The 14,630-nt window shown below is 58.0% G+C and overlaps 1 protein-coding gene across 1 annotated transcript; it reads left to right on the top strand.

Moving 5' to 3' along the window:
- The first annotated feature begins 82 nt into the window (after positions 1-82).
- MDC1 (mediator of DNA damage checkpoint 1) lies at positions 83-13,955 on the top strand. The gene is made up of 17 exons (XM_083881726.1): positions 83-114; positions 1,115-3,995; positions 4,288-4,563; positions 5,039-5,224; positions 6,154-6,279; positions 6,577-6,687; positions 8,222-8,281; positions 10,328-10,557; positions 10,698-10,811; positions 10,887-11,202; positions 11,644-11,733; positions 11,887-11,988; positions 12,186-12,259; positions 12,359-12,450; positions 12,852-12,915; positions 13,071-13,216; positions 13,741-13,955. Exons 1-17 carry the CDS (start codon positions 101-103, stop codon positions 13,842-13,844), a joined length of 4,986 nt encoding a protein of 1,661 aa, XP_083737852.1. The 5' UTR covers positions 83-100; the 3' UTR covers positions 13,845-13,955.
- Positions 13,956-14,630: the final 675 nt, after the last annotated feature.

Genomic DNA, 14,630 nt, shown 5'->3' with positions numbered 1-14,630 from the left:
TGATGATTGACGGGCGTGACAGCCAAATGGAAAGCGTCGATGGGCGCTGGAGCGCAGAGGGAGCTGCCAATGGGAGCGCGGGGGGCGGGGCCCGGCGGTGATGGCGCGGGAGGGGTGAGCGGGGAGGGGGGCTGGGGCCGCTTTTGGTAATTCCTGAGGGAATTTGGGGGGAATTTTTGGGGTTTGGGGTCCGGGGATGTTCTGGGGTCTCCTGGAGGGATTTGGTGTCGCAGGGCGGGTTGGAGTCTCGGGGGGCAGTTTTGGGGAGTTCCTGAGGGAGATTGCGGGGGGGGGGGGGGGGGGGGTGTCTCTGAGGGGGGTTGGAGGTTCCTGAGGAAAGTTTGGGGTCTCTGAGGAAAGCTTGGGAGCTTGGTTTGGGAATTTGGGGTTCCGAAGAGAAAATTGGCGGTTCCTGAGGGGGTTTGGGGCTTCCGGAGCGGATTTGGGGGTCCCTGAGGGAGGTTGGTTGTTCCTGAGGGACGTTTGGGCTCTCTGAGGGGGTTGAAGATTCCTGAGGGGAGTTTGGGGCATCCCTGACGGGGCTTGGGGGTTCCTGAGGGGAGTTGGTGTTCCTGAGGGGTGTTTAGGGTTCCTGAAGGGGGTTTGGGGTCCCTGAGAAGGCTTGGGATTTCCTGAGAGGGATTTCAGGTCTTTTGTGTACAGGTTTGGGGGATCCTCGTGGGATTTGGGGTGCAGCTTGAGCAGTTTTGGGGGGGTCCCTGGGGCATTTTGAGGGGTCCCTAAGTTGGTCTTGAGTCCTTTGGGGGCAGTTTGGGGGTCTATGGGTGACTGGGGTGGGCGGGGAGTCCTTAGAGAATTTGGAGGTGTTTGGGAGGGTCCTGGGGCAGTTTAGGGAGAAGGAGGGAGTGAAAATTCTGAGGGGTCCCTGGGACAGTTGGGGCCATTTTGGGGCACTTGCGGGTTCCTGGGGGGAGTTTTGGGTCCTTGGGGCAATTTGGGGGCATTTTGGGGGTTTCCTGTTGGGCGTTTTGGGCTCCATGGAGCATATTTGGAGGGTTTTGGGGCAGTTTAGGAAGTTCTTATGGGTAGTTTGGGGCTCTTCGGGGCATTTTTGGGGTCCAAACTCCTGAGCCCCCCCAATCCCCCTTTCTAGCACCCTGGAGGATCCAGCTGTGCCCCCAGATCTTGAGGCCCCACAAAAACACCTTTCCTGCCCCCGAAAGGCCCCAGATGTGGTCAGGGAGGGGCCAGATCCAGATGTTGGGGACGCAAAAACTCCCAAAGTGGCCCAAAACACCTTGGAAGCTCCAGATGTGGCAGCAGAAACCCCAAATCCAGATGTTCTGTGTGTCAAAAATGGGCATTGGACACTGCTGGTAGACAGCAACACGGATGTGGAGGAGGAGGGGCCAAATCGAGATGTTTGGCCCCAAAATCAGCTTAAAATTACCCAAAATGTGCCCGAAACTCCAGATGTGGGGCTGAAAACCCCAAATCCAGATGTTTCGTGGCTTAAAAATGGGTGTGTGACCCTGGTGGTGGAGAGCGACACAGATGTGGAGGACGAGAAGGCTGATCCAGATGTGGAGTCCCCGAAACGACTGAAAATGACCCAAAACGTCCCAGAAACTCCAGATGTGGCAGCAAAGACCCCAAAGATGTGGCGTGGGATGGAGCTGGTGGACAGTGACACAGATGTGGAAGACGATCCGGATATGCAGCCCCAAAAAAAGCTCAAAGTGCCCCAAAGCCGGCCTGGAATTACAGATTTGAAGGTGGAAACCCCAAATCCAGCTGTGGAGGCAACCAGATTGGGACATTGCATGCTGCTGGTGGAGAGCGACACAGATGAGGAGGGAGAGGAGGAGGATTCAAATCTGCAGCCCCAAAAATGGCTCAGAATGACCCAAAATGTGCCTGAAACTCCACATGTGGCAACAAAGGCCCCAAATCCAGATGTTTCAGGCCCAAAACTCCATCACCAGATGCTGCCTGGGGATAGCGACACAGATGTGGAAGATGAAGTGAATCCAGATCTGCAACCCCCAAAAAGGCTCCAAGTGACCCACAGTGTGCCTGGAATTCCAGATGCAGAGGTGGAGACCCTGAATCCAGCTGTGGAAAGGCCCAAAATCGGGCATCGGACGCTGGTGGTGGACAGCGACACAGATGTGGAAGAGGATCCAAATGTGGAGCCCCCCAAAAGACTTAAAGGGACCCAGAATGTGCCTGAAACACCAGATGTGCAATTGAGGACACCAGATTCAGATGTTTCCGCCCCCAGAATCAGGTGTCAGGTGCTGCTGGTGGACAGCAACACATATGTGGAGGGGGATACAGATGTGGAGCCCCCCAAAGGGCTCAGAGTGACCCAAAACGTCCCAGAAAGTCCAGATGTTTCAGGCCCAAAAATTAGGCATCGAACGTTCCTGGTGGACAGCGACACAGATGTGGAGGAGGAGAAGGTGAATCCAGATGTGGAGGCCCTAAGAAAGCTCAAAATTACCCCAAATGTGCCTGAAAGTCCAGATGTGGGGCTGAAGAGCCTAAATCAAGACGTTGGAAGGCCCAAAAATGGGCATCGAGCACTACTGGGAGACAGCGAGACAGATGTGGAAGAGGATGAAGCCAGTCCAGATGTTTGGCCTGCAAAAAGGCAGAAAATGACTCAAAATGTGCCCAGACAGACCCCAAATCCAGCTGTGGGGGGGTCATGGAGGGGTTGTAGGGCACTGCTGGAGGACAGTGAGACGGATGTGGATGAGGAGGAGGCTGATCCAGATATTTGGCCCACAAAAAGGCAGAAAATAACCCAAAATGTGCGTCCAACCCCCCCAAATCCAGATATTGGGAGGCTCCAAGGGACCCAAAACTCTGCCAAAGTTCCAGATGTGGAGGTGGAAGAGGAGGGGTGGGATCCAGATGTGGCCACCCAGATGTTCCTGCCCCCAAATCCAGATGTAAGGGATGCTGGGGTGGATCCAGATGTTGGGAGCCCAAAACTACTCAGCACTACCCAGGAGCCATCTGAAATTCCAGATGTGGAAGATGAAGATGAGTCAGATCCAGATGTGGCCACACAGCCATTGCTGCCCTCTCCAGATGTTGGAAACCTCAAAACAGCCCCAAAGGTCTCTGAAATTCCAGATGTGGAGGGGCTGCCCTCCCTGGATCCAGATGTGGCCACACAACTGTTCTTGCCCCCAGATCCAGATCTGGAGCACCACCCAAATCCAGATGTTCTGGGGCTGAAACAATCCAAAGTGGTCCCAGATGAGCCCAGAGTTCCAGATGTGAGGGTGGCAACCCCAGATCCAGATGTGGAGGAGGACTTTGATGTGGCCACCCAGCTGTTCCTGTCTCCCAATCCAGATGTGGAGGGGGAGGGACACTTGGTTCTCGATGTTGGGTCACCCCAAACACCCAAAACTCCCCTAAGCCATCCCCAAATTCCAGATGTGGAGGCAGACATCCCAAAGCCAGATGTGGAGGAGTCCTGCCCAGATCTGGATGTGGCCACCCAGCTTTTCCTGACCTTCAATCCAGATGCGGAGGGGGAAGGACCCTCAGATCCAGGTGTTTGGGCCCCCCCAAAACTCCCTGAAATTCCAGATGTGGAGGCAGCCCCCCCCAAGCCAGCTGTAGAGGGGCTGGGGGTGCCCCACCCAGGTCTAGATGTGACCACCCAGCTGTTCCTGCCCCCTGGTCCAGATGTGGAGGGAGAGCGACCCTCGGATTCAGATGTTGGGTTCTCAAAAACACCCAAAACTCCCCCAAAACACCCTGAAATTCCAGATGTGGAGGCGAAGACCCCAAATCCAGATGTGGAGAGGCTGAGGCAGCTGTGCCCAGATTCGGATGTGGCCACCCAGCTCTTCCTGCCCCCCCGTCCAGATGTGGAGTTCCTGGAAAGCCCTGAAACGGCCCTGAAGGAGCCCCAGATTCCAGATGCAGAGGGGGAGACCCCAAATCCAGATGTTGGGGGAGCCCTGGGCCCTGCCCAGGAGGAGGCAGAAGCTTCACCCACCCCACAGGTGAGGTTTGGGGGGGGGGCAAGTGGATTCTGGGGGTCCTGGTGGATTTTTGGGCCTCCCAGTGCATTTTGGGGGTCCCCGAGTGGTTTGGGGGGATCTTAGATGAATTTTTGGGGGCCCTAGGTAGAATTTTTGGGGTCCAGGTGGATTTTGAGGGGTCCTGGGAGAATTTAGGGGATTTTGGGTGGCCCCAGGTGATTTGGGGTGAATTTGAGGGATTTGGGGGGTCCCAGGTGAAATTTGGGGGTTCCCGTTGGGTTTTGGGGTCTCCATGGCAGCCCCTCCCCTGCAGGTGCGGCGCAGTCAGCGATTGGCTGATAGCAGAGGGGGCGTGGCCTTCTGTGGCCCCACCCTCACCCCAAAGGGGAGCGGCCACGAACCCAAACTGCGCCCCCAGAGGAGGCGGGACCAAACAGGGATGGTGCTTGGACGGATCACGCCCTCTGTGTCCATAAAAGGAAATGGGCAGGGCTCAGTGTCAGCCCTGCCCCCACAGGAGGAGGAGCCAGTAGAGGGCGCCAAGCGCAGCCTCCGCCCCCGGACAGCACCGGGCCCTGCCCACATCCGGGTAAGGACCAGTATGGGCCAGTTCACACCAGTGCTCCCATCCCCCCCCCACTGGATGCCCAGCTGCTGTCCTGGGGCTGGTGGCACCTGGGGATGTCCCCAATGTCCCCTGAGCCCCCGGGGGATGTCCCCAAGCTGTCCCCAACCCATCCCACTGTCCCCAACATGTTCCCAACCCTCCCCCAGGGATGTCCCTAAGCTGCTGTTGTCCCCAATGTGTCCCCACTGTCCCCAGCTGCTGTTCCCGGGGGTAGTGGTACCTGAGGATGTCCCCACAGTGTCCCCAGTGTGTCTGGGGACCACATCCCTGTTGTGTCCCCAAACTGTCCTCAACCTGTCCCAATGTCCCCTAGGTGTTCCCAAATCCTCCAGGGTTGTCCCCAACCTGTCCCCACTGTCCCCAGGTGCTGTCCCCAGGCCTAATGGCACTCAGGGTTGTCCTCAGTGTGTCCCCAATATGTCCCCACTGTCCCCAGGTGCTGTTCACAGGTCTGGTGGCCTCCCCAGCACTGCTGGTGGCCCTGGGGATGCTGGGTGGCACCGAGGCCACCTCGGTGAGGGACTGCAGCCACCTGGTGACCGATGGCATCCGGCGCACCCTGAAATTCCTCTGTGCCCTGGGCAGGGGCATCCCCATTGTCACCCCCCAGTGGCTGCTGCAGGTGACAGCGGGAACAGCGACGGGGGTTGGAGACACTGGGGAGACTCAGGGACATTGAGGGGATTGGGGCTATCGAGGGCAGTCAGAGAAGTTGGGGACAGTGGGGACATCAGGAATTTGGAACAGTCAGAGGAATTGAAGTATTGGGGACATTTGGGATATTGGGAACATTGGGGACATCTGGGGGTTGGGGACATTACAGGGATTGAGGACATTGGGGACAATCAGAGTTGGGGATACTGGGGACATTGGAGACATTGGGGACAATCAGGAGGTTTGGGGACATCGGGGGTTGGTGACATTGGGGACATCGGGGGTCACTGAAGTTCCTGTGCACCCTCAGCAGGGGTTTCCACATTGTCACCCTGCAGTGGCTCCTGTAGGTGACATCGGGGACATTGCGGGATTGGGGACATTGGGAACATTAGGGATTGGGAACATTGGGGACACTCAGGAACATTGGGGCCATCGGGGAGTTGGGGACATTGGGGACTTGGGGACAACTGGGGGACTTGGTGGCAGTGAGGGGGGTTTGGGGACAAGGAGAGGGGATTTGGGGACATAGGAAGGGATTTTGGGGACATTGGGGACACAGGGGTGGCCTTGAGGACACTGAGGAGGCCTTGGGGCATTGGAGATGATGGGGACATTGGGGATGGGGTGGCACTGGGGATTTTGGGGGGATTTGGGGACATTGGGGACAGCTAGGGTGGTCTTGGGGAGACACTGGGGACACGGTGACAAAGGGGATTGGCTTTAGGGACTTCAGGAACAAGTGGGATGACATTGGGGACAATAAAAGGCACTCTGGGGACAAGAAGAGGGGCTTGGGAATCTTGGGGTCCTTGGGGACAAGGGGGTGGTCTTGGGGACAATATGGGGGTGGTTTGGGGACACTGTGGTGGCTCTGTGTGACCCCATTGTCCCCAGAGTTCCCATGGTGGCCGCCCGCTGTCCCCAGATCCCTTCCTGCCCCGGGACCCACTCTGTGAGCGGCGCTTCGGCTTCCGGCTGCGCCCAGCGCTGGCACAGGCACGGGCACGGCCCCTGCTGCAGGTGACAATGCCCCCAGTGTCCCGAAATGTTCCCTAAACCCAGCCCTGTGCACGGGCTTGGGGCAACAGTGACAGCAGTGTCCCCAAATGTCCCCAGTGTCCCCAAGTGTCCTCAGTATCCCCAATCCCCCAATATCCCCATCCCCCAATGTCTCCATCACCCAATGTCCCCAGTGTCTACCCTGTCACTCCCTATGTCCCCAACCCCTAATCTCCCACTGTCCCCCTGATGTCCCCCAATGCCCCCTGATGTCCCCACTGTCCCTCTGATGTCCCCCAATGTCCCCTCTGTCCCCAGGGGTACCAGGTCCATGTCACCCCCAGTGTGCAGCCATGCCCGGAGGACATGCAGGACATTGTCACCTGCTGTGGTGGCACCTTCCTGCCACAGCTGCCCCGGGAGCATGCGGTGAGGGGACACAGGGACATGAGGACAGGCGACAGAAGGGGATTTGGAACAGCAGGGACATTGGGGAAATCAGGGGATTGGGGACATTGGGGGTGGCAGGGGGGACATTGAGGACATTGGTGACATTGGGGGATTGGAGACAGCAGGGACATTGGGGATATTGGGGGACTGAGGACAGAGGGGAAATCAGTGACATTGGAGTGTTGGGGACATTGGGGGGATGGGGTTTTGGGGGTATTTGGGGTTTCTCATTCAGTTTGGGGTTTTTTGGGGGGTTCCTCACTGGGTTTGGGGGTATTTGGGGGTGTTTGGTGTGGGATTTGGGGATCCCAGACCAAGCTCTGTGGGGGGATCCCACTGGGTTTTAGGGGATCCCATTGAGGTCAGGGGGTTCCTGTTGGGTTTTAGGGGTTTCTCACTGGTGTTTTGGGTATTTTTAGAAGTTTTTGGGGTCTTGACCCCCCTGACATCCCCCAGCCCAGAGTCCTGGTGATCTCAAGTCCCAAGAACTAAGGGATTCCATTGGGGTCCCGGGTTCCTCACTGGGTTTTGGGGTTTTTTGGAGATTTCTCACAGGGGTTTTAGGGTTTCTCAGTTTTGGGTTTTTAGAGTTTTTGGCAGGTTTTTGGGGTTACTCACTGAGTTTTGAGGGTGTTTTCCCCCAGCCCCGTATGCCGGTGATCTTGTGGACCAGGGGAATCCCATTGGGGCTTGAGGTTCCTCACTGGGTTTTTGGGGTTTCTCACTGTAATTTTGGTGGAAATTGGGATTTTTTTCAGTATTTGAGGTTTCTCACTGGGTTTTTGGGGTTCCTCACTGAAGTTTTGGGGGGTTCTCCCTGGGTTTGGGAGTTTTTGAGGTTTTTTTGGGGGGTTCCTCACTGGGTTTTTGGGGTCATTTGTACTCCTGAACCCCCTGACTTCCCCCAGCCCTGAGTCCTGGTGATCTCGTGTCTCCAGGACTGGGGAATCCCATTGGGTTTTGGGGTTTCTCATGGGCTTATGGGGGAAATTGGGGTTTTGGAGAAGTATTTAGGGTTCTTCATTGGGTTTTTAGGGTTTCTCACTGGGGTTTTTGGGGATATTTAGGGTTTTTTTGCGGTTTCTCAATGGAGTTTTGGGGGTATTTGGGGTTTTTGAGGTTTCTTGCTGAGTTTCTGGGATTTCTGTCTGAGTTATAGGGGTTTCTCACTGGGGTTTGGGACTTGCAAAGTATTTGGCATTTCTCCTTGGGTTTTGGGGGTTTCTCTCTGGGTTTTGGGGGTATTTGGGGCTTCTCCCTGGGCTTTGGGCTTTCTCACTAGAGTTTTTGGAGTATTTGGGGTTTTGGGGGGTTTCTCACTGGGTTTTTGGGGTTATTTGAGGTTATATTGGGGGTTTTTTTGGGGTTATTTTGGGCTATTTTGCATTATTTCCCCCAGTCCCAAGTCCTGGTGATCTCATGTCCCCAGGACAGTGGGGTTTTGGGGGTTATTTTGCAGTTTTGGGGGTTATTTTGGGGTTATTTGGGAATTATTTACCCCATTTTTCCCCAGGTCCCATATGCTGATGATCTCATGTCCCCAGGACCAGGGGGTTTGGGGTTTTTTGGGGGGGTTTGGGGTTCTTCAGTGGGTTTTTGGGTTATTTTGGGGTTCCTCAGTGGGTTTTTGGGTTGTTTCCCCAGCCCCAGGTGCTGGTGATCTCGTGTCCCCAGGACCGCCCTCTCTGGGCCCCAGCCGTGGCTGCGCGTCTGCCAGTGCTCTCGGCCGAGCTGCTGCTCTCTGGGGTTCTGCGGCAGCGCCTCGACATCGCCCAGTTCCTGCTCACACCCCTGGAGCCCCCACATCCTCCCCTAAAAACCCCAAATACCCCCAAAAAACCCCAAAATCCCACGCAAAAACCCAAAAATCCTGCCCAAAAAAACTCAAATCCGCAAAAAAAACCCCAAAATCCCGCCCAAAACCCCAAAAATCCTAACCAAAAAAACCCAAATCTACCCAAAAAAACCCCAGATCCCACCCCAAACCCCCCAAATCCCCCCCCGAAACACCAAAATCCCCCCAGAACCCCACAAAATCTCGCCCAAAATACCCCAACCCCACCCCAAACTCCTCCCCCGAGCCCTCCCAGGACCCGGAGTGGGCGGCGACGCCCCCAACCCCTCCCCAAAAAACCTTCAAATTCAGGCACCCCCCAGAAAAAACCAAATCGACCCCAAAAAACCCTAAAACGGCCTCGGGGTCACTCAGAGGGTCCTGACTCCAATTTTGGAGTCCCAGACTCCCCCCAAGAGCCCCACATGACTCGGAGCCGTCGGGAACCTCCCCGAAATCCCCGTTGGGACCCCCCACATTCAGGGACGCCCCCCAAAAACCCAAAAGGGCCCCCAAAAACCCCAAATCCACCCCCAAACCTGCCCCAAAACGCCCCAAAACAACCCCTGGGTCCCCCAGGGGATCCCAGTCTCAATTTTGGGGTCCCAAATCCCTCTCCGGACTACCCCCAGGAGCCCCCCAGGACCCGGAGCAGGCAGAGACTCCCCCCCAATTTAGAGACTCCCCAAAAAACCCCGAATCCTCCCCCAAAAGCCCCAAAACACCCTCCAAACGTCCCAAATTCCACCCAAAAGCAGCCCCGTTGTCCTCCCGAGAGTCCCCACTCCAAATGTGGGGTCCACGAGGCTCCCCCGAGCCTCCCCCGGAGTCGCCGAGGAGTCCCCCGGAACCCCCCAAAATCCCCCAAATCCCAATAAAATTAATTTGGGCAGGGGATTTTGGGAAAAAAAAATGGGAGGGGGGAGTCTGGGGGGGGATTGGGGACAGGGTGGACACCCCAGAGACAGGCCTGGGGTGGCCTTGGGGAGGTTGGTTTTGGGGACATTTTGGGGACACTTGGGACCCCACTGAAGACACCAAGGACCCTTTTAGGGCCCTTTAGGGACATCATAGACCCCTTGGGAACATCAGGGACGTCCCACCGGGATGGTCACGCGGGGGTTTGGACATCAAGGGTCCCTTTGGGGACATTGGGGCCCTTTTGGGGACCCCTTGGGGACAGTCTCGCCTTTAGTCTCACCCCCTAAATCCCCCAGCCAATCAGTGCTTTCGTTCTAGTAGCCAATTGAAGTTCGGGTGCGGGACTTCTGTTACCATGGGAACCGGCCAGTCGGGTCGCCAGGGCCACGGGGAAAGGGTTCTCATTCCCCCCCTTCGGCGGCTCTCAGTCATTCACTCGCGGAGCGCGACGGAAGAGCCAATGGCGATGCAGTAGGGGCGGGAGCAGCGTTGCCACGGGGACGGGCCCGGGCGGTCGTCGTGGCAACGGGGGCGGCCGGAACTGGGAAGGGAAAGGCGGGAAAATGTAAAAATAAAGGAAATAAAGGGAATAAGGCGGGTTTGGTGTGGGGTGGGAGCGACTGGGGTGGGAGTGGCACCTCTGGGGGTGTTGGGGAAAGCAAGGACCCCCGTGGGGACACTGGGACCCGTCCAGGATGGCGCTGGGGCCTTTGGGGAATCTGATTTACCTGCCAGGACCCAATGACCCACATCAGAACCTCAATTTACCCTGCCAGGACCCCATTCTCCCCTCAGGAGCTCGGTTTACTCTTCCAGGACCGTTCCGGATGGCATTTCCCCTTCCAGGACCTGATCCCCCTTTAGTCCCCCTCCCGAGCTCTGATTGGTCCCTTGACCAAAGGGGCAGGGTCGTTTCGTAGCCCCGCTCACCTCTCCCAGGCGCGGTCTCCCATTGGTCGGCGGGGGAGGTGGGACCCGGGAGCCGCCGCCTCTGATTGGCTGAGGGGGGAGCGCGCGAAAGAGGCGGCGGAGGCACCGTCCCGACGTGCACCGCGCGGGGGAACTGGGAGAGACTGGGAGAAGGGAACTGGAAGGTACTGAGAGAGACTGGAACGGACTGGGAGCGTGGGGAGGGAGAACTCGGAAGGACTGGGAGGTTACTGAGGCTGGGGACAGGCTATGCTGGTCCTTACTGGTCTTTACTGACCCTTACTGGGAACGGTTTACCCCACAGGTCGCCGATGGCCGAGCCCCGCCGGGGCCCTCTCAGTGCCCTCCAGTGCTCCCAGTTTCCCCCTCCCAGTCTGGGTGGGCTCATCCCCCCCTCCCACTTTGTGCTGCGCCCCAGGTGAGGCTCCCAGTGCTCCCAGTTTCCTCGATTCCTCTCTCCCAGTGCTCCCAGTAACCCCAGTCCCCCTCACAGGTCCCTGGGGGTGGAGCTTGCTGTGAAAAGGGGGCGTGACCATGAATTGGAGGTGGAGCTTAAAGCACTGAGGGAGCGGAGCCAAAGCCTGGAGGCGGAGCTTGAGGCAGAAAGGAGGCGGAGCCACATGCTGGAGGTGGAGCTGGAAGGGGAAAGAGGGCGGAGCCAATGCCTGGAAGCAGAAATAAGGCGGAGCCATTCACTGGAGGCGGAGCTGGAGGCAGAAAGGGGACGGAGCCAAATTCTGGAGATGGAGATTGAGGCCTTGAGGAGGCGGGGCCTTGGACTAGAGGGGGCGGAGCCAAGCCCAGAGCAGGTGAGGCCTCCCAGGTGAAGATACCTGGAGAGACACCTGGAGACATTGAGGACACTTGGAGTCTCCTGGGGAGACACCTGGGTACACCTGGGACACCCAGGGACATTTGGGGACACAGCTGGGGACACCTGGGGGACTTTATGGACACACCTGGGGATGTTGAGGAAACACCTGGGGACACTGGGGAAACACCTGGGGTGGCACAGCCGTGTTTGGGGCTGTCTCACATCCATTTGGGGTTGTTCAGGTACAACTTCTGGGCTCCCAGGTGCATTGGGTTGTCCCAGGTGAGGTTTTGGGGTCTCTCAGGTGCATTTAGGGTGTCTTAGGTGAGGTTTTGGGGCCCCAGGTGTGTTTGGGGTCTCTCAGGTGAGTTTTTGGGGTGTCCCAGGTGTGTTTGGGGTCCCAGGTGTATTTGGGCTCTCAGATGTGTCCCCCCAGGTGCTGCTGTCCCGCTGGCGCCAGAAGGTTTTCCAGCTGCTGCTGCAGGTGAGGCTGCACCGGGGCCAGGAGCTGCGGCTGCAGGGACAGGTGAGGGACACCTGGGGACACTGGGGACACAGGGGACAAGTGAGGGGACAGGGGACACCCCACACCTGGGAGAGGTGAGGGGACACCTGCCACACCTGTGATGTCACACCTGTCACACCCCTGTCCCCCCCTGTGATGTTCCCCCCGTCCCAGCTGCGCTCTCTGGGTGCTGTTGTGGCTGCCGGGTCCCACCAGGTGTCGCTGCTGGAGCTGCGGCTGCGCCGGGGGGAGCAGGAACTGCAGGGAGAGAGACAGGTGAGGGACACTGGGGACATCGGGGGCATTGGGGACACACCTGGGACACTGGGGACAAGCAGGGACACACCTGGGGACATTGCAGACACACCTGGGACAGGTGAGGGACACACCTGGCAACACTGGGGACACATCTGGGACAGGGAGGAGCCATTTGGGGACAATTTGGTGACATTTGGGGGACATTCCGTGTCCAGGCCCTGTCTCAGGAGCGGCTCCGGGCGGAGGCGGCTGAGGAGGAACTGGGGAGACTGGGCCAGGCCCTGAGCCGGTACTGGGGGAACTGGGATGTTTCCGTTAATGTCCCCACTCCTGTTCCCATCACTGTCCTCCTCAATGTCCCTGCTGATGTCCCTGTTGCTGTCCCCAGGCTGTTGGGGACACTGGCCAATGTCACCGCAGCCATCGGGGCCCTGGGGTCCCTCAGTGAGCGCCTGGGACAGGCTCAGCACCGACTGCAGGGTCAGTGACACCTTGGGGACGCTGGGGGGTCAGTGAGAGCTGGGGACAGTGGGGACACTGTAGGGACACTGTGGGGACACCTCGGGCACACCTGGGGACAACTTGGGGAGTTGGGGACACTTTGGGGACACTTGGGGGGGTTGGGGACACCTGGGGGCAGTTCAGGGGCATTCGGGGGAGGAGTGGGGACACTTTGGGGACAATTTGGAGGTGTTAGGGGAGGACTGGGGACACCTGGGGACAATTTGGGGAGTTGGGACAGTTTGGGGACATTGGGGACACCTTGAGAGGTGTTGGGGACACTTTGTGGGGGTGGGGATGTTCCTGAACACCTTGGGGACATTGGGGACACTGCAGTTGCTGTAGCTCTGTCCCTGTCCCAGTGTCCCCTCTGTCCCCAGCTCTGGTGGCCTCAGGATGGCTCCGGTGGCAGCGGCAGCTGGAGGGGACAATGGGAGACAGCGGGTGAGTGACACTGGGGGTGGCACTGGGGACATATTGGGGACATCGGGGACAGTGGGTGAGTGACACCAGGGTGGCCCTGGGGACATTGGGGTGGCACTGGGGACAGCACTGACCCCAGAAGTGACACAGTGGCTTTTTCCCCTCCTTGTCCCCAGTGCGGTGGCCCCGGAAGTGACACTGGAGCAGCTGAGGGGGTGGCACCGAGGTGACACCGGGGACACTGGGGGTGGCTCTGTCCCCAAGGTGCCACCTCCGTGTCCCCCTGAGGGTGGGGATGGGACCAGGCCATGCCCAAGCACAGGTGGGTGTGTCCCCAAATGTTCCCAAACGTGTCCCCAAATGTCCATAAATGTCCTCAAATGTCTCCCTGATGTCCTCAAGTGTGTCTCCCAGTGTGGCCCCAGTGTCCCCAAATGTGTCCCCGAGTGTCCCCAAATGTCTTCCCATTGTCCCCAAAAGTCCTAAAATGTCCCCAAAGGTCCCCTCAATGTCTTTCCATGTGTCCCCAATGGTCCCTCAAAATGTCTCTGAGTATCCCCAAATGTCCTCTCAATGCTCCAAATGTGTCCACCAAGTGGCCATAATCTCCCCAAATGTGTCCCCAAATGTTCTCAAATATTTCCCTGATGTCTCCAGATGTGTCTCTAATGGGGCCCCAGTGTCCCAAAATGTCCCTCAATGTCCCTAAATGCGTCCCTGAGTGTCCCCAAATGCCCCCAAAGTCCCTTCAATGTCCTTAAATGTGTCCCCAATGTCTTCAGTGTCCTCAAATGCGTCTCCAGTTCTTCTCAGTGTCCCTGCAGTGTCCCCAACGTGTCCCTGCAGTGTCTCTGGCCCCATTGGTGATGCAGCTGCAGGTGCTCGGTGCTGCCATCCTCGGGGATATCGGGGACCCCATGGTGCCACCACCCCTGCGGGGACAGCAGTGACATCATCAGGGAGCAGTGATGTCACAGGTGACAGCATGGGGGTGGAGATGACGTCATTGGTGTTGCAGTGACATCACGGTGATGTCAAGAATGTCATGATGATGTCACGGCTCTGCCCCAGCCCTGGCTTGGTGTCACTTTGTCTCCGCCCAGTCCTCAATGTCTCCAAAACCACCATGAGCTGCCCCGAGGTCCCCAAGGAGCTTCCTTGGTGTCCCCAACCACCCCCCAATGCCCTTGAGGTGTCCCCACATGTCCCAGAGATATCCCAAACTCCCCAAAGTGTCCCCAAGGTGTCCCTAGACCCTCCCAATGCACTTGAGGTGGTCTTAAGGTGTCCTCAAGGGGTGAATCATCATCCCCAAAGGCCCCAGCGCCATCCTGGACGGGTCCCAGTGTCACTAGGGGGTTCCCTGCTATCCGCAACACCCCCTAGTCGCTGCCACCCCACACTAATTTCCCTTTTTTTCCTTTATTTTTAATTCTTCCCGCCGTTTCCACCCCATTTCCGGCTGCCCCTGTTGCCACGGCGACCGCCCGTGCCCGTCCCCATGGCGACGCTGCTTCCGCCCCTTTGCTGTTGCGCCGCGCTCTGCAAACGCTGATTGGCCGAGAACGGTCCCGCCTCTCCTGCGCTCCCAATGGCTTTTGTGCTCTGGAACGAGAGTGCTGATTGGCTAGGGATTGAAGGGACGGGGCTTAAGGCGGAACTGGGTACAAACCAGTACAGAGTGAACTAGAATGAACTGGGAGCGATCCCAAACCAGTACAGGGCCTAAACTGGGA

This window comes from Zosterops lateralis (genome assembly GCF_965231275.1).
Source record: "Zosterops lateralis genome assembly, chromosome: 35".
Taxonomy (NCBI): domain Eukaryota; kingdom Metazoa; phylum Chordata; class Aves; order Passeriformes; family Zosteropidae; genus Zosterops; species Zosterops lateralis.
The sequence above is the reverse complement of the archived record's forward strand: the minus strand, read 5'-3'. Positions and strand labels throughout refer to the sequence as shown.

Bases quoted from the DNA above. Each gene is read 5' to 3' on its own strand.
- MDC1 (XM_083881726.1), top strand. The intron at 5,225-6,153 runs GTGACAGCGGGA...CATTGTCCCCAG, and splicing joins CCCCCCAGTGGCTGCTGCAG to AGTTCCCATGGTGGCCGCCC. The intron at 6,688-8,221 runs GTGAGGGGACAC...ATTTTTCCCCAG, and splicing joins AGCTGCCCCGGGAGCATGCG to GTCCCATATGCTGATGATCT.